At 49.7% G+C, this 20,637-nt stretch overlaps 1 protein-coding gene across 1 annotated transcript; it reads left to right on the plus strand.

Annotated features, from left to right (window-relative positions):
* The first annotated feature begins 99 nt into the window (after positions 1-99).
* Positions 100-20,122, plus strand: Ddx27 (DEAD-box helicase 27). The gene is made up of 21 exons (XM_021192580.1): positions 100-230; positions 3,984-4,130; positions 5,930-5,989; positions 6,173-6,332; positions 6,787-6,827; positions 6,934-7,020; positions 8,097-8,202; positions 10,158-10,331; positions 11,900-12,050; positions 13,437-13,536; positions 13,622-13,763; positions 14,033-14,186; positions 15,046-15,127; positions 15,207-15,384; positions 17,138-17,244; positions 17,354-17,456; positions 18,733-18,827; positions 18,904-19,027; positions 19,191-19,278; positions 19,634-19,705; positions 19,819-20,122. The coding sequence occupies exons 1-21, from the start codon at positions 138-140 to the stop codon at positions 19,835-19,837; spliced, it is 2,283 nt and encodes a 760-aa protein (XP_021048239.1). The 5' UTR covers positions 100-137; the 3' UTR covers positions 19,838-20,122.
* The last annotated feature ends 515 nt before the right edge of the window (positions 20,123-20,637 follow it).

Below are 20,637 nucleotides of genomic sequence, written 5' to 3' on the forward strand. Positions count from 1 at the left end.
GATTTTATTGTGGGAAACCACGCAGGCAGGCGGAAGTGACGTATGGCACATGCACGCGACGCCGAGCCGGTCGCGGAAAAGGCGGGTCGTGTCGGCGCGCCGCACTCGCTACTTCCGGAAGTGGCTGCTTCTACAGCATGCTGGCGGAGCTCGGCTTCATCGGGACCATCGGCGAGAATGACGAGGTGCCGGTTGAGCCCGAGTCGGACTCCGGAGACGAGGAGGAGGAGGTGGGAGCCGGCGGGGGAAGGGGCCGTGGGCGGGAGCGGCGGGGAAGGAGCCGCGGGCCCCAGACCCTCCTCAGCGTGTTAAGAGGTCCCCATGCGGGCCGTGTCACCCAAGCTGTGCAGGCGAAGTCAGTCTTGCTTCCTGCCCAGTCGCGGACACATGCTCCCATCTCTCCATCAACCCCCCCAGGGTGTTCTACTGATGCTAGGCGGTGGGGATGTAGCCTTGAGAAAGTGGCTCTAGGGTGAGCGGCGAGAGAAAAAAAACCCCAAACCGGCGTCTGCCTGCCTCACACGACACTTCGGATGGCCCAGGGCCTCTGCAGTCCCGATTCCGAGAAAGCTGATGTCTAAGGCTCCAGTCTTTCAGGATGGGATGTTGCTGGGAGGTCGTTTGGTGTTCTGCTGGCCAGCTTAGGTGTCTGTCCAAGGCTTCTGTCCCCCCTGTCCAGCCACACTCCGGTCTTTGCACCTCCCACTGCCAAGTCCCACCCGCACACCTGCAAACCTGTGTCCCTCACATACTTCCGTCTCCAGCTCGGTCGTCTCCTTACCAAGCAGCTGAGTGATTTCATGATGCTGTTCCAGCCATGCAGTTACGTTTTTGTGGCTCTCAGAGCCGGGTTAGGCTCTGTTGTCCTTTCTACCATTTAACTCTGAGCAGCCCTCCTTGTCATGACAACACCGACGTCCCATTTCATTTCATGTCTTAGAAACTTGTTCTTTTTCTGCTCAGAGCCTTTCACATCCCCACCCAGCCGGACTTTCTCTCTGTAGCCCTGCTGTCCTGGACCTACCTCGGTAGACTTCGAACTCAGAGATCTGTCTGCCTCTGCTTCCTGAGTGCTGGGATTAAAGATTCGCCCTCTGAGTGCTCAGCTTCTCTTCACACTTCTGCTCTCTGCCTGGAAGGCTTCCCTCAGCAGTTCTCCACGGTTCTCCACCTGTGGCTCCAGACCCTGGGGACCCTGGGATCTCATTTCAGATATTTACATTATGATTTATAACAGTAATGACTTAAAGTTGTGAAGTCTCAATGAAAGTAACGTTATGGTTTGGGGTCACCACCACCCTGGGTTGGGAAGGTGGAGAACTACGTGTCTAGGATGTCTCAGTCTGCTCTCGTTTTTTTTTCTCTCCACAACTTCCCTCTTGCTGCCTCTGCTTCCCATCCTGAGTCCCTCCGGGCTACCACTGTACAGGACAGCAGTGTTCTGATGTCTGCCATTGGCATGAGGCATTTTAAATAGGATCCAGGCTTGGGAGCAAGCACCTCAGTGTCTGGGTTGAAAGATGACTTTGTCCCTCCTGGCACGTACCGGGTGGCAACTGGGAGAGACTTAGCTCATGCATTACCTGCTTAAGGCAGAAGTAGAGTGAAGCTTCACTTGGTAAGAGGCTTGTTGGTATCCAATTCTGATCAGTTTTGTGTTTTGTTTTGAAATGGGATCTTGGATACACTTGAACTTATGACTATCCTGTTGCTGTTTGCATTGCTTACGCACATTCATATGTGTACATGTTCTTGTGTGGGTGCTTGTTAACATGCACATGTGTGGGGCCAGAGAACAACTTTGTGGGTTGTTACTCCAGTTGTCCACCTTGCTTAGAGACGGAATCTTACATAGGTGTAGAGTTCACTGGCTAGGCTAGACTGGCCATTATTACATTCCCCATCCCACATCTCCCACCCCCATGTGTGTGTCTATGTTCTTGCAAGTGTAGTATATGTGTGTAGGTACATATATGTATTAGCAGGCCAGAGGTTATTGTATATCAAGTGTCTGTCATTCCTTGGGAGCTGTCCACCTTGTTTTTGGAGACAGTTCTCTTACTGGAACACAGTATTTAACAATTAGGGTCAGCTGGCCAGTCAGCTTCTGCAGATATGTCAGTTTTTGCCTTCTCAGAAGTTTTAGAGATGTGGAGACATGGTTCTGTGTAACCCTGGCTGGCTTGAAAAGCACTCTATAGACCAGGCTGGCCTTGAACTCTGAAATCTGCCTGACACCTCCGCCTCCCAAGTGCTGGGATTAAAGGTGTGCACCACCACAACCGGCTTAAGGTTTATTTATTTATGTTGAGAAAGGGTTCCCCCAAGTAGCCCTGGCTGTTCTGGTACTCACAGAGATCCACCCGCCTTTGCCTCCCTAGTTCTGAGATTAAAGGCATGCACTACTGCATGCACTCCTGCTGCATGTAGCCACCTGACAGATTTATTTACTTTTATGTGCATGGATATGTTTGTGTGCATGTTATATATGTATGCCACATGTTTGGGGTATCTGAGGAGGCCAGAAGAGGGCATCAAATTCTTTGCAACTGGAGTTACAGAAAATTGTTAGCTCCTATGTTGGTGCTGGGTACCAACAACCCTGTGGAAAAGCAGTCAGTGCTCTTCACCACTGAGCAAGCCATTTCTCTAGTCTAGATGATGACGTATCTTTAACGCTTAGTGGGGAGCCTTGTGTACATTAGGGACTCAATAGCTGTGCCTTTTCTCTCATCTTTACTGAGGTATATTATTGTAACTATGATTTTGTGGATATAAGGTATAGAATGTGATGATCAGTAGGTGTATATTATTGTTGTTGTTATTATTATCATTATTTAGATAGGGTTGCATAGTCCTAGCTGTCCTAGAGCTCATTGTGTATTCTAGGCTAGCCTCAAACTCACAGGGATCCACCTGCCTCCAAGTGCTGGGATTAAAATTGTGTGCCACCATGCCTGGCCTTTCATACTCACACACAGACACACACATGCACACACACATATTATGCAGTGTCTTTTTTTTCTTTTTCTTTTTTTAAAGTTCTGGCAGTACTGGGAATTGAACCTGGGAGCTCGTGCATGTCAGGCAAATGCTCCATCCCTGAACTTAGTCTCCAACCCGTCAGTCAGGTTCTGTGGTGATAAAACACGGAGATCAGCCCATCAATTAGGCTCTGTTGTGATAAACAATTTGGGGAGGAAAGAATTTATTTCAGCTTAGAGTTCTATTTCACAGTCTGTCATCAAAGGAAGTCAGTGCAGAAACTCCAGGCAGGAACCGAGAATCAGGAACTGTAAGCAGAAGTCGTGGAGGACTGCTTACTGGCCTGCTCAGCCTGTTCCTTGTACAGCTCAGGACCACCTGCCCAGGAGTGGTGCCTGCTATGGTAGACTGGGCCCAATCAGATCAGTCGTTAATCAAGAAAATGCTGGACAGATATTTTGGAATGAAGCTTGTTAGGTAGTTGATCAAATTCTCTGTGAAGTTACTCACTTTTGGCCTTTATAGCTACTGCATACCCACTGACAAGGTGTGTTAAAAACCTCCCAGGATGGTTGTAAGCTGGTCACTTCCTTATTGTCTGTCCATATTTGCCTTTTCTGTTTCTTTTGTTTTGTTTTGTTTTTGTTTTTGCTTGTTTTTTGTTTGTTTTTGTTTTTTGTTTTTTGAGACAGGGTTTCTCTGAGTAGCCCTGGCTGTCCTGGAACTCACTTTGTAGACCAGGCCGGCCTCGAACTCAGAAATCCGCCTGCCTCTGCCTCCCGAATGCTGGGATTAAAGGCATGCACCATCACTGCCCCGTGTCTTCTGTGTTTGTTTTGTATTCTCTGTGTTGATTTGAACCCAGGGCCTCATACACACCTTGTAGGCTTTCCCAACTGGTCCACCCATGCTTCCAGCTATGAGTTTCTTCTGTCAGACCCCCTCTCTCCATCTCAGCTGGGCACTCTCACTCCCACCTCTCCCTCTTCTCTTTGTAGGGACCCATTGTGCTGGGCCGCAAGCAGAAAGCCTTGCAGAAGAACCGCAGTGCTGACTTCAACCCTGACTTTGTTTTCACTGAGAAGGAGGGCACGTACGATGGCAGCTGGGCCCTGGCTGATGTCATGAGCCAGCTTAAGAAGAAGGTGAGACTGACAAGGATGGATGGGATCCAGGCGATGGGGGATGAACCGTTAAGGTTGGACAGTATGTTGGTATTAGGACAAACACTTAGCTCATGGCCTTTCACCTTCATCTTATGCTCAGCAGCTTTTGGAAGTTGAGGACTTTGAAAATAAGTTGTGTAGGTTTGATGGAGTAGGGAGAGGAAGTTACGAGTACCCCATAGTCCTTGTGACTTAGCAACGGTAGAAAGCACTATAAAATGGGCTTATTGTAGACTGTAGTCACAACTATATTGTCTATGGATAACATTTAGAAGTATCAGAGAGTCTTATTCCAGTTGGTGAGATGGTGAGGGCATTTGTCACCCGATGATCTGACTTTAGTCCCCAGAACCTACCTGGTAGGAAAAACCTGAGTTCTGCTGTTTGATTTCACGTGCTCCGTGGCTCTGTTCCCTAGACCTGCTTCAGTAAATGAGTAAATGACATTTTCTTCTTTATTAAATGCCCATATCTGGGCATGGTGGCCCATGCTTATAATCCTAGCAGGACAGAAGGAGAAGCTTGTGTGTAAGTGGACTCCATAAGCACAGTGTGTGGAGAGTCTAGAAGAGGGTGTCAGGTCCCCTAGAACTGGAGTTGTAGGAGGTTACAAGCTGCCTGTGGAGCTGTGAGCTACAATGGAACCTGGCTCCTCCAGTAGAGCAGCCAGTGTTCTTTTCTTTTCTTTTCTTTTTCTTTCTTTTTTTTTTTTTTTTTTTTTTTTTTTCGAGACAGGGACAGGGTTTCTCTGTTTAGCCCTGCCTGTCCTGGAACTCACTCTGTAGACCAGGCTGGCCTTGAACTCAGAAATCCGCCTATCTCTGCCTCTTGAGTGCTGGGATTAAAGGCGTGTGCCACCACGCCCGGCGCAGCTAGTGTTCGTAACTTTCCAGCATCAAGATTTATTTTATTTTATTTTATTTTATTTTATTTTATTTTATTGTGTGTGTGTGTGTGTGCGCATGCGCGCGTATGTGTGTGTGTGTCTGCCAGGTGTGTCCAAGTGCCTACAGAGGCCAGAATAGTGAACTGGATCTTTTGGAGTTGAAGTTAAAGATGTCTGTGGACCACCCAGTGTAGTTCCTGGAAATAAAACTGATTTCAGCAGCAGATGATCTTAACGGCTGTGCCATTTCTCCAGCTTCTAAAATAGTTTTTTAAAAAATGTTTGAGCTGGGCTTGGTGGCGCACGCCTTTAATCCCAGCGCTCAAGAGGCAGAGACAGGCGGATTTCTGAGTTTGAGGCCAGCTTGGTCTACAAAGTGAGTTCCAGGACAGCCAGGGCTAAACAGAGAAACCCTGTCTCAAAAAACAAACAACAACAACAACAACAAAAACAACACAAATGTGTTTGTATTGCTTTTTAGTAATCTAGTTTTTATTTTTATTTTTTTAACAAACACTGTTCATATATACGTGTACTTTGTTTGGATCCAATCCTTTCAGTTGTTAACCTTGGTTAACAAAGTTTGCAGATTGATAAAATTTCCAAAAATGGGGTAAGCCTTAGGCAGCATTATCTAATAGCCTTTGAGATAGCCTTAGATAGGGTTGACGGCCCAGGTTGGCTTGGAACTCACTGTAGTCAAGGCTGGCTCTGCCTTGGTGGCTTTTTGCCTCAATCCTTCCAAATGCTAGATTACAGCTCTGAGCCTCCACGCCTAGCATAGGCAGTCCTTCTCTATACTGACATTTGGGTCCTGACCCTGTGACATGCCTGTTTGGTGTCCTTTCTGCGTTATGTGTATCTCTGACCTGCTGTGATTTTTTTTCTCCAGAGGGCAGCCACTACACTAGATGAGAAGATTGAGAAAGTCCGGAAGAGAAGGAAGGCAGAGGTGAGGCTGCGACCCGGCTGTGGCGGTTGTAGATGCACTCTGGCCTGTGGCTTTGAGAGGGGCGGGAACAGGTGCTCTGGTCATTACTCCTTACTGTCTGGCCATGGAGCTCATCATGGCTTCTCTTAGGTTCTGAACTTCCTGGTTTCATAGTCACACCTATTTTATTTGATTTTTCCTCAGGACAAGGAAGCCAAGTCTGGGAAGGTGGAGGAGAAAGAAGGCCAGGCAGACTCTGACCTGAAGGGGCAGGAGAATCCGGGTGAGGATGAGGCAGGCTCCAAGGATGAAGACTCTGAGACTGACTACTCCTCTGAGGATGAGGAGATCCTCACCAAAGCAGGTATGCACCTTGGCTCTGGAGGAGCTTGTACAGTCTTCTGTGCTGGAGCCTGCTGGTCCCCACGGTGCTGGGATGTGTTACCTTAGATTGTCTCTTTACTGGCCACCATATCAGGGGCTTCTTTGTGGGGGGCCTGCTTCTCTCCTCATCCTCAGCTCCACAGAGAGTTGGCTTCTCTACAACTCGCCTATTTGGGGTGACTCGGTTGCATTGGGTTTGCCTTTGCAGTCGGGGGTTCAATGAGCATTTTGGTAGAATTCACTCAAATGTCACAGTGTTGTGTTAAGAGCCTGCCGTCTACACTGTACTCACTAGGCTAGTGTCCTGTCTGTGTTTGTCCTTATCTGTGAAAGGAGTGGGACAGCAGCCTCCCTGGACAGTACCGAGGACATGGGGTTCAGAGTCAGGTGCTGGGTAAGAAGCACTATGCACACTGCTGTGTTTTTTCCCACAGACACACTCAAAGTGAAGGAGAAGAAGAAGAAGAAGGGCCAGGTGAGCCTGTGTCGGAGGTTGCTGGGCAGCCCGCTTTCGCAAGCTGGAAGGACATGCAGGCTTGCTTGCTTTGCTGAGTTCTTTCCTGTCATCTGATCTGTTGCAGGCATCAGGAGGGTTCTTTGAAGATGCATCCGAGTATGACAAAAGCCTGTCCTTCCAGGACATGAACCTCTCCCGGCCCCTCCTGAAGGTAGTAGCTTTGGCAACAAGGGTTGATTCTTTTTTCATTGATTTTCTTCTCTCTGTGTGTGTACATGGGCTCACATGAAGCATGCATGTGCGTGTGCGTGTGTGCTGGTGCCTGTGGGAGCCAGGAGAGGGCATGGATCCCCTGCAGCTGAAGTAATAAGTGATTGTGAGCTGCCCTATGTGCTGGGAACCAAATTCAGGTCTTCTGCAAGAGCAGCAAATGCCAAGCCATCACTCCGGCCTGTTCCTTTTGACAGGGTCTCATGTAGTCCAGGCTTGCTATGAACATGCTGTGTAGCTGAGGTAGGCTTTGAACTCCTGATTCTCCTGCCTTTGTCTCCCAAGGACTGGGATGTAGATGTGCATCACCATAACCAGGTGACAAGGGCTGATTCTTGAGGTAGGCTCCATCTAGGCTCCTTCATTCTTCTTTGACCCCCTCAGTGCTGTTGTGGGCTTAGCTCCAAGAACAGTCTTGAGTAGTATGGCCCACTTTCTTTCTTTCTTTTTTTGGTTTCTCGAGACAGGGTTTCTCTGAGTAGCCCTGGCTGCCTCTGCCTCCCGAGTGCTGGGATTAAAGGTGTGAGCCACCATGCCCGGCTCATGTCCCACTTTCACTTGGGATGAAGCCAGAGTCCTTGCACTGACTTCCAGACCTCTCTCTTTTGGCCCTTCTGGAGGATATTGTAGCACTTTTCTTTTTTGCACTTGCTCTTTCCTCCGCTTGAAAGACTCTTCTTCTTGAAGTCTCCTGGGGTGCTCTCTCACCCCACAGGGTTCAGTGATTCACCCTGACATCCCTTTTGTGACTCGCATGTCCTCCTGGTTCTCTGCAGTTCCTTCAGGGCTGCATTTATCTCAGTAGAGTGGGTGATCGTCCTTTTGTCGGTTTCTTTCTGCCATTTCCAGAGCGCAGCTTCCCTTTTGTCTCCTGCTGTTCAAAGCGCAGCTGGTGTCTTATGCTCTGAAGCAAAGGCACTCAGAGGATGGGGTGTGCCTGAAACTTGGGTACCTTGGTGCTTGCTGTGACTCACTCCTTGCCCACCTGCCCTGACTGACTGTAACTTTTCTTCTCAGGCCATTACAACCATGGGCTTCAAGCAGCCCACTCCAATCCAGAAGGCGTGCATCCCTGTGGGTCTGCTGGGGAAGGACATCTGCGCCTGTGCAGCCACTGGGACAGGTGAGAGGGTGGGAGGAGATGGCCAAAGCACACTAGGGCTCTGGGCTGGTGTAGCCTGCTGAACACACCTGGCTCCTTTAGGATTTACCAGTGAGCCGGGTGGTGGTGACGCATGCCTTTAATCCTAGCATTCGGGAGGCAGAGGCACGTGGATCTGAGTTTGAAGCCAGGTTTGTCTACACTGAGCATTTCAGGACAATCAAGGCTACACGGAGAAACCCTGTTTTAAAAAACCTAAAATAAAATAAAGGTTATGAGTATTTTGCTTGCATGTATATACAAATACCATATGTGTGCAGGTGTAGTATAGGACATTGTATAACTGTATCTGGAGTTGATTGTCAACTGCCGTGTGTGTGCTGGGAACCCAACCCTGGTCTTCTGCAGGAGCAACAAGTTCTTTTAACCGCTGAGCCATCTTTGCAGTCCCTCCATGTGGCATTTTGAACTATTGAACAAGTTTATAAAGGTAGATGTAGTGATGTTTTCCTCTAACCTCAGAGCTGAGACAGAAAGATCATAAGTTTCTACTCAGTCTGAGGGTATAGACAGTTTCTTAAAAAGAAAAGTCTGTAGAAATCTGTACTCAATTGTCGATTTTGAGATTTTTGTTGTTGTTAAAGATTTTATTTTATTAATTATGTGTTTATGCATATGTCTTCTGTGGGTTCTGTGTGCATGTGAGTGCAGGTGTGCTCAGAGTCCAGAAGAGGGTGGCAGGTCCCTGGAGCTGCCTGGCGGGGGTGCTGGGAGCTTCAGTCATCCTCTAGAGGAACAGCGCTCACTTTTAACCACTGCCATCTCTCCAGCCCCTCAGTTGGTGGGGTTTTTTGTTGTTGTTGTTGTTTTGTTTTTTAGAGAATAACTCTTTTGCTATCTTCATACATACAAGCAGAGGGTATCAGATCCCATTATAGATGGTTGTGAGCCACCATGAGGCTGCTGGGAATTGAACTCAGAACCTATGGAAGAGCAGTCAGTGCTCTTAACTGCTGAGCCCTATCTCCAGCCCCTCTCAGTTGGTGATTTTAACAGTTTTAAAAGCTATTAGGATGCCAATTTGGCTTCATAGCAACATGCTATATAGAACATTGAACTTCGGGACTGGAGAGATGGCTCAGAAGTAAAGAGCACTGGCTGTTCTCTCAGAGAACCAAAGTTTGGTTCCCAGCACCCACACCCACTTGGCAGCTTAGCGAGTATTTATAACTGTAGTTCCAGAGGGTCAGGCACCTGATCTCTACTGGCCTCCGTGGGCACCAGCCTTACATCCATACAGGGTAAATACTCATATACATGTAAAATATAAAATAAACAAGTATCAGGGCTAGAGAGATAGCTAAGTGGTGAAGAGCACTGGCTGCTTTAACAGGGAACCCAAGTTCAATTCCCAGTCTCCAATGGCAGTTCACAGCTGTCTCTAACTCCAATTGCAGAGGATCCATTTCCCTTGTATGGTCTCTGGGTATATATATGTGGCATCCATGCACAGACATACACAGAGATGTCAATAAAAAAATGAGTCTTTAAGGCTGGAGAGATGTCTCAGTGGTTAAGAGCACTGACTGCTCTTCCAGAGGTCTTGAGTTCAATTCCCAGCAACCACATGGTGGCTGACAACCATCTGTAATGAGATCTGACACCCTCTTCTGGTGTGTCTGAAGACAGCCATAGTGTACTCATAGAAATAAAATAAGTCTGGCGTCCACTGGTGTTAGGACAGGGACTAGATGATAGTGGTCCTGGGAGAGTGGCCTGCCTGGAAACTGCTGCCCTGCTCACCAGCCCAGTCACCACGCTTTTCTTTCACGTTTACATGGATGTGGTGCGACAGTAGGCAGGCACTCATGCAAAAGTTGTGTGTTCCCATAAGCAGAGATGTGGGTTCCTGGACTCAGGTGGGAGCAGGCACGGAAGGTGCTGAAGCTGCACTCTGGTCTCCTGTCCCCCTCTAGGCAAAACTGCAGCCTTCGCACTGCCCGTCTTGGAGCGTCTGATCTACAAGCCCCGCCAGGCTGCGGTCACTCGAGTGCTGGTGCTGGTCCCCACCAGAGAGCTGGGCATCCAGGTGCACTCTGTCACCAAGCAGCTGGCCCAGTTCTGCAGCATCACTACCTGCCTGGCTGTGGGTGAGTGAGGCCCAGCCTCCAGGAGATAGGATGTGACGATAGAGGATGGGGTGTGCCTCACTGCATCCCAGATGTCAGGAAGGACCTTTGTGTTAATTGGGTCCACCTAAAAATTAGTGGACATGTTTTCATGTGGGTACTGGTGGTTTACATGGTGGGAGGCAGGAGAGAGGTTTCATTAAGACTTAACTCTCTTTTTTGTTTGTTTGTTTGTTTTTTGTTTTTGTTTTTTAGAGACAGGGTTTTTCTGTGCAGCCCTGGCTGTCCTGGAACTCACTCTGTAGACCAGGCTGGCCTCTAACTCGGAAATCCTCCTGCCTCTGCCTCCCAAGTTCTGGGATTAAAGACATGCACCACCACCTCCCGACTTTTGTTTTGTTTTATGTTTTTGAGATAGGTTTCAATCTGTAGCCCAGGTTGACTTGGAACTTAACTGAGTAGTTCAGGTTGGCCTCAAACGCAGCAGTCTTCCTGCCTTCCCTCCTGCTACTGAGTGAGAGCCAGCACTCTGAGCTTGACCTCTTTGCTTTGTTGTCCTGGGGATTGAATCTAGGGCCTTTTGTACGATCCTGTATCACTGAACTGCATTTCTACTCACAAAACTTACTTGGGGCTGGAGCGCTAGTCCAGTGTTTCAGAACACTACTACTCTTAAAAAAAGGACATGGGTTTCAGTTCCCAGCACCCACATGCGATCCACAGCTCTCTAACTCCAGGTCCAGGGGATATGGCATTCTCTCCTGACCTATGAGGCACCAGTAGCAGGCATGCACCTATGCACATAACACAGTGGGCACATAATAAAATGCAACTGACCTTTACAGGACAGCGTGCCTTGTGATGCAGGCCTGTAGTTCCAGCACTGAAAGGCAGAGGTAGTCGGATCTGTCAGTTGGAGGCCAGCCTGGTGGACATAGTGAGTTCTAGGTCAGCAAGGATGCACAGTGAGACCCTGTTCAAAAACTCAAAGAAGAGCCGGGCGTGGTGGCGCATGCCTTTAATCCCAGCACTTGGGAGGCAGAGGCAGGCGGATTTCTGAGTTCGAGGCCAGCCTGGTCTACAAAGTTGAGTTCCAGGACAGCCAGGGCTACACAGAGAAATCCTGTCTCCAAAACAAAACAGCCCTGACTGCTCTTCCAGAGGTCCTGAGTTCAAATCCCAGCACCTACATGGTGGCTCATAACCATCTGAATTGAGATCTGATGCCCTCTTCTGGTGCATCTGAAGATAGCTACAGTGTACTCAATATAAATATAATATCATTTATAAAAAAATCCCACAGTATTTTTTTCCCATAAAATCTTTTGTGATCCTAGAACTTGCGAGGATGAAGTAGGGCTCATTGCCAGCCAGGGCTACATATGTGAGACCCTGTCTCAGATAATAGAGATTTTGGGGTGGGGGTGTGGCTCCACATCGATGCTCATTCCGATGCTCATTAAGAAATCACATTGCCAAGGCCTTGGGCTCTCTTGTTCCTCTGTGTACTCTACGTTTGGCCTGAGCCCCAGGCTGGTGGCCCCACTGATGAATGAGTGACCAGACCATCCGTGGGGCCTTCTCTGCAGGTGGCCTGGATGTGAAGTCTCAGGAAGCCGCTCTTCGGGCAGCACCAGACATCCTCATTGCCACACCCGGCCGGCTCATCGACCACCTCCATAACTGCCCCTCCTTCCACCTGAGCAGCATTGAAGTGCTCATCCTGGATGAGGCAGACAGGTAGGTGTGCCTGAGATGGGGCCTGGGATGCTGCATTGTTCTCCTGCATGCTCTCTAAGGCTCTTGGTGACGAGAAGTTTGTGTGACACCATCACATTGGTTCTCTGTCCAGATTTAGGTCAGGGTTTTCTGGGTGTGTGTGCGCGCTCTCTGCCTTCCCCTCCCCTTCTCCACCTCTCCCTTCCCCCTCCTTCCCCCTCTTCCCTCTCCCCTCCTTCCCTACTCCTTTCCCCCTTCCTCCACCTTTATAGTGAGCTGCTTAAGCAGTCCGCGAGGTCCTTCAGGAATAGTGCTGCACGCCTGTAATCCCACATTTGGAAGGCTGGGATGCTGACGCATGAAGATTTCCAAGAGGGAGTCTAGCTCATAGTACATAGCAAGTTCTAGACCAGCCTGGGTACAGAGTGAGCCTGTGTCTCCAAAAAACAAAAACTCAAATAATGAGAACTCTACTATTTTCTGAGATTTAAAAATGTCACTGAGATCATCAGAACACATTTTTTCTTGTCTGTACATGGAAATAAGAAAGGTACCCATCTCATGCTGGCTACTCTAGAGAGTAATGCAGGCAAGGCAGTGTAGCTTCCGCAGGCCATCTCCAGGACTGCGGGCACCTCCATACTCTGTACTTCCTGCCCTTCCACACAGCCCTCCTCTTGCTCATACATGTCCTAGTTGGACCAATGGCAAAGGTCCCTTGAGAAGATGGGTAACCCACTTGGGGGAGCCTGGAAGAACTGAGCATGCTTCACGTGTGCCCCTCCCCTCAGCTCCACTAATGGCGGCCCTGTCTGTCCAGCTCAGCTCTGTGTGTCACATCTGTGGTACACCTGTCTGTAAACCCTGTTCACACACACATGGTGCTTGTCCTCAGTACAGCAGCATCTCCTTGACTTGCTTCAAGTTTCTGCAAGCCTTACCCAGCAGCCTCCTCCCTAGGATGGTATAGCATCCTGGTCACCAGGATACAACTAGACAAAGAGAGAGAGAGCAAGGTTGAGGGGCTGTTCTAGACAGAGACTAAAGAGGCCTGACCACCTGCAACACAGAAGCACGGGGACCAGTGGAGGGGATTTGGCCTTGTCCCAACACTCTGTGTCTGTCTGGCAGGTGGTTTGACATTGTGATTATGTAGGAGCAGGTTATTGTCTATCAGAGTATGTGCTGCTGGGACATTTGGGGACAAATTGTCGTGATCTCAGTGCCTTGCAGAATAGAAGGGCTGGGTCCTGGTGGCTCAGACATGATGTAGTAAGGGTGAGACAGCAGCAGTCGCAGAGGAAGCCTGGGTCTCAGTACAGCCATCGCCTGTGTTCCCACCCCCCCACCCCCCCACCCCTTCGCTCTTGACAGAAGAGCTTTCTCACTGTCCACACCTTCCTCCAGGATGCTGGATGAGTACTTCGAAGAGCAGATGAAAGAGATTATCAGAATGTGTTCCCACCACCGCCAGACCATGCTCTTCTCAGCCACCATGACAGATGAGGTGGGTGTGGAGGATCCCAGCTGGGCAAGCCTATTTTCTTGTTCTCCACCTCACAGCTGAGCTGCCATAACCTTGTACTTGGTAGGTGAAAGATCTGGCTTCAGTCTCCTTAAAGAATCCTGTGCGGATATTTGTGAACAGCAACACAGATGTCGCTCCCTTCCTGCGGCAAGAGTTCATACGGATCCGGCCTAACAGGGAAGGGGACCGGGAAGCCATTGTGGCAGGTGAAGACTCAGGGCTGGCCTGGACGGGGTGGGTGTCAGCACTCAGGCCGCCTCCATCCATTCTCCCCAGCTCGCACGGTGGCACTGCCTGTTACCTAGCCCACGCCACCTCTCCCAGGAAGCCGGCTAGCCTGCTACCTCTTGTTTCCCTCAGTCCGTGCTGATGACTACGCTTGGGGGTTGGTTTCTCTGGCTTTGCCGTGGCCTGGGAGCCCCGCAGACAGGACATGGTTGGTCTGCCCAGTGCTGGCTCACTCTTCTCCCTGCAGCTCTGCTGATGAGAACCTTTACTGACCACGTGATGCTGTTCACCCAGACCAAGAAGCAGGCCCATCGCATGCACATCCTCCTGGGACTGCTGGGGCTGCAGGTGGGCGAGCTCCACGGCAACTTGTCACAGACCCAGCGCCTGGAGGCCCTCCGGTAACACTCGGGGCTGCCCTCCTTCCTGGTCAGCCCAGGGGACCATGCTGGGAGAAAAGAGGACCCTGGGGTTTGTTAGAGCAAAGGCAGGGGACGAAAATAATACAGTGCCCCACTTTAAGCAGTTGTACACCAGTGTCTGCCACCACCTCTAGTCCCAGCAGGTGGGAGGCTGAGGTGGAAGTCACTGATACCTCAGTGGTTTTAATGTGAGCTCCGTGAGGTGATGCAGTTAGAACTCGCCTGATCTTGGAGCGGGTTGCTCTCACTGCGCTCCTGTGTGTGGCTTTCCCAGAGCAGCTCGTGTTGGGTGATTAGGCCTCACCCCTGGCCAGCAGCCGTTTCACGAGCATGTGCTCTACATGTGTGTCACGGTTCCTGTGTGGTTGTCATTCAGTTCTCAAGAGCAGAGGAAAGCTACAGGACAGGGGCCCCCTCACTGCTGCCCCCTCACTGCTGCTGCCTGAGAGATGTGTGTAAAGCAAGGACCTGAGGCCACCCTCTGAGGCCCTGACCTCTGCTCTGCTGTAGTCAGGATGTCGGGTCCAAACTTGAATGCAAGTGTGACAGGAAATGCTGCCTGAAACAGCACACCCCCAACTCGATGTGCTCAGTCAGTTCAGGTTGTTTTTATTTATTTTGTGTGCTTGGGTGTGTGACATGGTGCCAATGTGGAAGTCAGAGGACACCTTGTAAGAATTAGTTCTCTCCTTCCAGCATGTGGGTCCCAGGGATTAAGATCCTTCCATCATGAGGCCCCCGGTCCTCAGGCTTAGTAGCAGATCCCTAACCCTAACCCTTACCATTTCACTGTGTTGGGCCGAGGTAGCTTATTAAACATCTCTTTGGCTCTTTCTAGGCGCTTTAAGGATGAACAGATTGACATCCTGGTGGCCACAGATGTGGCAGCCCGTGGTCTTGACATTGAAGGAGTGAAAACAGTGAGTCTTGTGTTGATTGCTGTTGGTGGGGTCCCTGTGCCACCTGTGCCACCTCACTGATCCTCGCTCTGATCTTCAGGTGATCAACTTCACCATGCCCAACACTGTCAAACACTATGTGCACCGGGTGGGGCGAACTGCCCGTGCTGGCAGGGCTGGGCGCTCAGTCTCCCTGGTGGGAGAAGAGGAGCGGAAGATGCTGAAGGAGATTGTGAAGTCTGCCAAGGCTCCAGTGAAGGCTCGGATCCTTCCCCAGGGTGAGCAGCTCGACTCTGCCACCTCCTGAGTCCCTGAACAGGGCCCCCCTCCCTAGGAGGGTGTGTACCACCAAGAATGGTGACGGCAGGGTCCAGCGTGTCAGAACTTCTTAGGAGTTAATAGAGTCTCCGTTCTCATCAGCTCCCCCTTCCTATTGGAGGACAAGGAGGCAAGGCTAGTGCGTATTCTTAGCTTTCATCCCTTTTAGTCTGTTCCTATGGGTGCCCACCCTTTCTTCCTCCTTTTATTTTTTTTATTTTTATTTTTATTTTTTATTTTTTATTTTTTTTTGGATTTTCGAGACAGGGTTTCTCTGTGTAGCTCTGGCTGTCCTGGAACTCACTTTGTAGACCAGGCTGGCCTCGAACTCAGAAATCCGCCTGCCTCTGCCTCCCAAGTGCTGGGATTAAAGGCGTGCACCACCACTCCCGGCTTATTTTTATTTTTTTTTTTGGTTTTTTTGAGACAGGGTTTCTCTGTGTAGTCCTGGCTATCCTGGCACTCTGTAGACTAGGTTGGCCTCGAACTAAGAAATCCGCCTGCCTCTGCCTCTGCCTCCCAAGTTCTGCCTTCTTTTATTTTTAATCCAAGACTAGAGATGAAACCTTGTGCTTGTGCATGCTGGGTGACTCCTCTACCCCTGAGCTTTATTCCCAGACCTTGTTTGATTTTGAGATGTGCATTCAGTTGTCCAGGGTAGCCTTGGACCTGTTCTGTGGCTCAAGATGGACTCATTTATTTGCTAGTTTCCCCTCTCTCTCTCTCTCTCTCTCTCTCTCTCTCTCTCTCTCTCTCTCTCTCTCTCTCTTTTACTGAGACAGGGTCTTGCCATGCTATTATGTAAACCTGATTGGCCTCAATCTCGGTGTTCTACCTTCCCCTGCATGCTGGTGCTGGGATTAAAGGCATCCCCACCATGCCTGACTTTGGCTTCCATGTTTTAATACTGCCAAGTTGAATCTACTCGTGGGAATTAGTGATAATAAAAATGAACTCTGTAATCAAAGAGCTCATCCTTCAGTGTCTCTAATATTTGTAGACATTTCTAGTTTCTTTCTGTTTTGAGATTCTATTTATTTTTATTTTATATACGTGGATGTTCTGCCTGCATGAATGTCCATGTAGTATATGTGGGATGCTGTTGGAGGCCAGAGGAGGGCATCAGATCATCTAGAACTGGAGTTCAGGATGAGAGTGAGCTATGTGTGGGTGCTGGGAACAACCCAGGTCCTGGAAGAACAGCCATTGTTCTTAGCAGCCCAGATTTTCCCCATCCCATTTTTATTTCTGGTGTCATTCAGGGAGTAGGTCCTTCTGTGAGCCCAATTTCAGTGCTGCTGTCCCAGTAGCCAGGGATTGAGCAGAAACAGAGCAGCTGGTGTTTCTGCTGTGAGAGTCAGTGAGTTAATCGTGTGGCCCAGTGACAGGAGAGGAGCACCTGGATCACAGATGTGTGTGTTGTGCCGGCTTTGTGACGGTGCTGGGGACCTGAATGTGTCTTCAGTCTTGTGTGGTGTCTCCTTGTTTGACTGCTTTTGAGCAGACTTCTGACTCTTGTGCTCAGGCTGGACCAAGCAGGTCTCAGCCTCCTGGGCAACCAGCATTGTAGGCTGACATCACAGGGCCTCATTCTTAGTGGGAGGAGTTCAGGAAGCAGCATACTGTTCTGTGTTAGCAGGTAGGCATCTGCGTTATTTTCGCTAACTTCTTAGTAGTCACCTTCAGTTTTATTCTTTATTCCTTTCCTGTAAGATGTTATCCTCAAGTTCCGGGACAAGATTGAGAAATTGGAGAAAGATGTGTATGCAGTGCTGCAGCTGGAGGCAGCGGAAAAAGAGATGCAGCAGTCGGAAGCCCAGGTGAGGCTGTGTGGCCATCTCCCTACTCAGCTGCTCATTGACAGCTGCAGCGCTCAGCTGGCAGGGACAGCTGCAGTTCCACTACGGTGTCCTTGTACCATCCCCACAGATCGACACAGCACAGCGACTCTTAGCCAAAGGGAAAGAGACAGCAGACCGGGAGCCTGAGAGGAGCTGGTTCCAGACCAAAGAAGAGAGGAAGAAGGAGAAGAGTAAGTCTGGCAGTCTCCTCACCGGCTGAGCATTGTGAGGAAACTGCTCGCCAGGCAAACCTAAGATGGCAGAATGCTGCTTTATCATGAGTAGTTTATAATGTAACTTTTCCATGTTGAGAGATACCAAAGTGTACCCAGTTGTTGCCATTAGGCAGATGGGGTGGAGATGTCCTGAGAATCTTTGAACATGTGCTCCTTAGTTAAATAAGCGTGTGTGCTTTGTAGGGTATTCTGAAGGTGAAAAGGGATGCAAAGTTCTGACTCTAGTGGCAGTTTCAAAATGATCTCTCATGTTGGCTGTGCCAGCAATGTCAGAAATCCTGCCTCTATTTGATGGGGCTGTGACTGTTGGTGGAAGCTGTTGAGTACTGGGTCCTTTGTAGTGGGAATGGAGACAGTGAGGACCTTCAGTGTACTGAGGCAGCCGGGACTCAGAGAGCTGGAGGGGACAGACAACCTCTGTCTTGTTTTATTTTTTTTAAATTTATTTATTTTATGTATATAAGTACACTGTTGCTGTCTTCGGACATATCAGAAGAGGGCATTGGATCGGATTACAGATGGCTATGAGTCACCATGTGGTTGCTGGGAATTGAACTCAGGACCACTGGAAGAGTACTCAGTGTTCTTAACTGCTGAACCATCTCTCCAGCCCTTGTTTTATTTTTTAAGACAGGGTCTCATTGGTCTAGAACTCAGTAAATGGGCTAGTCTGGCTGGCCAGGAAACCCAAGGGATCAGCCTTTCTCTGCCACCCCAGTATTGGGTTCTAAACAGATTACCACCACACCCACTCTTTCTTCTCTCCCCNCCCCCCCCTCACACACACACACACACACACACACACACACGCGCGCGCGCACCCCCACACACACACACACACACACACACACACACACACACACACACACACACACACACACACACACGCGCGCGCGCACCCCCCCTCCTGTCCCTTCTCCCCTCCCCCGCCCTTGTTGCTGAGTGTCTTTCCAGCAAGCTCCCTCCTGACTTGAAGTCTCCTTTTCAAGGCTGCTGCATTTAATGAAGTCTCTGACATGAGCATGAGTGGGATTATTCTCTTGAACAGGGTCACCTTGCCAGTGGCTGCACCAGTGAAAAACTCAACTCCCCTTCTCCCAGCAACCATTAAGGGAACAGCCCTGCCCGGGCCCTCAGTCTTCCCTGAAGGGCACTTCACTCAGTGAGCTGTCACCTCTAGTTCCTTATCATTTTAAGCTCCTTATCATTCCACACTCTGTTCTTACTCTAGTTGCTAAGGCTCTACAGGAGTTTGACTTGGCCTTAAGAGGAAAGAAGAAAAGGAAGAAGTTTATGAAGGATGCCAAGAAAAAGGGGGAGATGACGGTGAGTGGCCTTCCTGTGGAGCAGGGTCCCATGAGGCACTGGTGTGTCCTGTGCTAACCCCTCACTCTGCCCCCAGGCAGAGGAGAGGTCCCAGTTTGAAATCCTCAAGGCACAGATGTTTGCAGAGCGGCTGGCCAAGAGGAACCGCAGAACCAAGCGAGCTCGGGCAATGCCTGAGGACGAGCCTACAGCAGGCCCTGGTAAGGCATGGGGAGCCCATTTTGAGGCCCGCACCTTGGAAAGAGCTGGTGGGGATGGCAGTGATCAAGCTTTGGAGGAACCTGGCCCTCCACCGATTCTGGGATTCTCTCCCTCGGTGTCAGGGGACCCAGTAGCCTCTAACCCATTTTTCTCTGTGTACAGCCAAAAAGCAGAAGCAGCAGCAGAAGTCTGTGTTTGATGAAGAACTCACCAACACAAGCAAGAAGGCCCTGAAACAGTATCGGGCTGGGTAGGTTTGAAGTGCTGCTCGCTCACTCCTGCCTCTTCCCTGGCGTTTCCTTCCCAATACTGTGATGATGAGCATGATGAGATCCCGATGAGCATCAGAGCTCAGTGTGCTCCTTACAGAAGCTCCCCGCATCCAGACTGCCTAATCTGCAAGCTTGCAAAAGGCCTCTGCCCACTGATTTTAAGTTGGTGTCTGGCTTCCAGAAATGCATATTGTTCTGCACAAGCCTACAGGAGACTGAATCCCAGGCACTGTAGTCCCCTCAGGGCACCCACCCCACCTGGGCTGGCCGAGATGGGTGACGTCCCTTACGTGTCCCACAGCCTGCCTATCTCATTCTTCATCTGTCTTACAGCCCTTCCTTTGAAGAGAGGAAACAGTCAGGTCTGCCCCGCCAGAGGAGAGGGAACTTCAAATCTAAGTCCAGGTGATGCTGCACTGTGGAGGGCAGAGGCGGTGCCCATGGGCTGGAGAGGCAGGCTGGGGTTGGGGTGCGGCACTGCTCCTCCCTTCTGCTTTTAATTTTGATTTCCTTAACAGGTACAAGAGAAAGAAGTAGTCTCAGTGGTGGGAAGAAGTTGGTGGGACAATTTTATATCCCTTCCCTGTGGGAAGTCATCTTGTCTTGGTCTGGTTTTGTTCCATTTATAAAACCCCAAACCTGGGGCTGGAGAGATGGCTCAGTGGTTAAGAGCACCAACTGTTCTTCCAGAGATCCTGAGTTGAATTCCCAGCAACCACATGGTGGCTCACAACCATCTGTAATGGGATCTGATGACCTCTTCTGATATGTCTGAAGACAGCTACAGTGTACTCACATACATAAAATAAATCTTTAAGAACAACAGACACTCTTGAACAAGCCTGTTATTTGTGGATCTGTTGTTTATACTGGGTTAGTATCTAGGAGCTGTTTCTTAGTGTTACTCATTTATGCATGCATGCCTTTTATACTTTTGAGTGTCTCACTGTGTAGCACAGGCCAGCTTGGGACCTGCTGTTTAGACCTCAAATCTGTGACACTCTATAGATTGTTGGGGTTACAGGTATGCACTGCTGTACCAGGGTTCCCTTCCTGACTAGCTTCCTACACATACTAAATGCAGGTAGTCTTTGGTGAGTTTAGACTGCCTCATCTCCGTGTGGAAAAGGCCCTGCTCACACCTGCCAGCTCAGGGCTCTGTGGTAAGTCAAGGCTCACCTGCTGCTGGGCTGTGGGTCAGACCAGGCTCTGCCTTTGGCAGAAAGACCTCTATGTTAACAGGCAGGGGGCCAGTGAGAAGTCTTAGTCAACACAGGCAAGAATGACCTGAGCTCCCTCCTGGGGACCCAGACAGTGGAAGGAGAAAACCAGCTCCT

Source organism: Mus pahari, chromosome 3 (genome assembly GCF_900095145.1).
Source record: "Mus pahari chromosome 3, PAHARI_EIJ_v1.1, whole genome shotgun sequence".
Taxonomy (NCBI): Eukaryota; Metazoa; Chordata; class Mammalia; order Rodentia; family Muridae; genus Mus; species Mus pahari.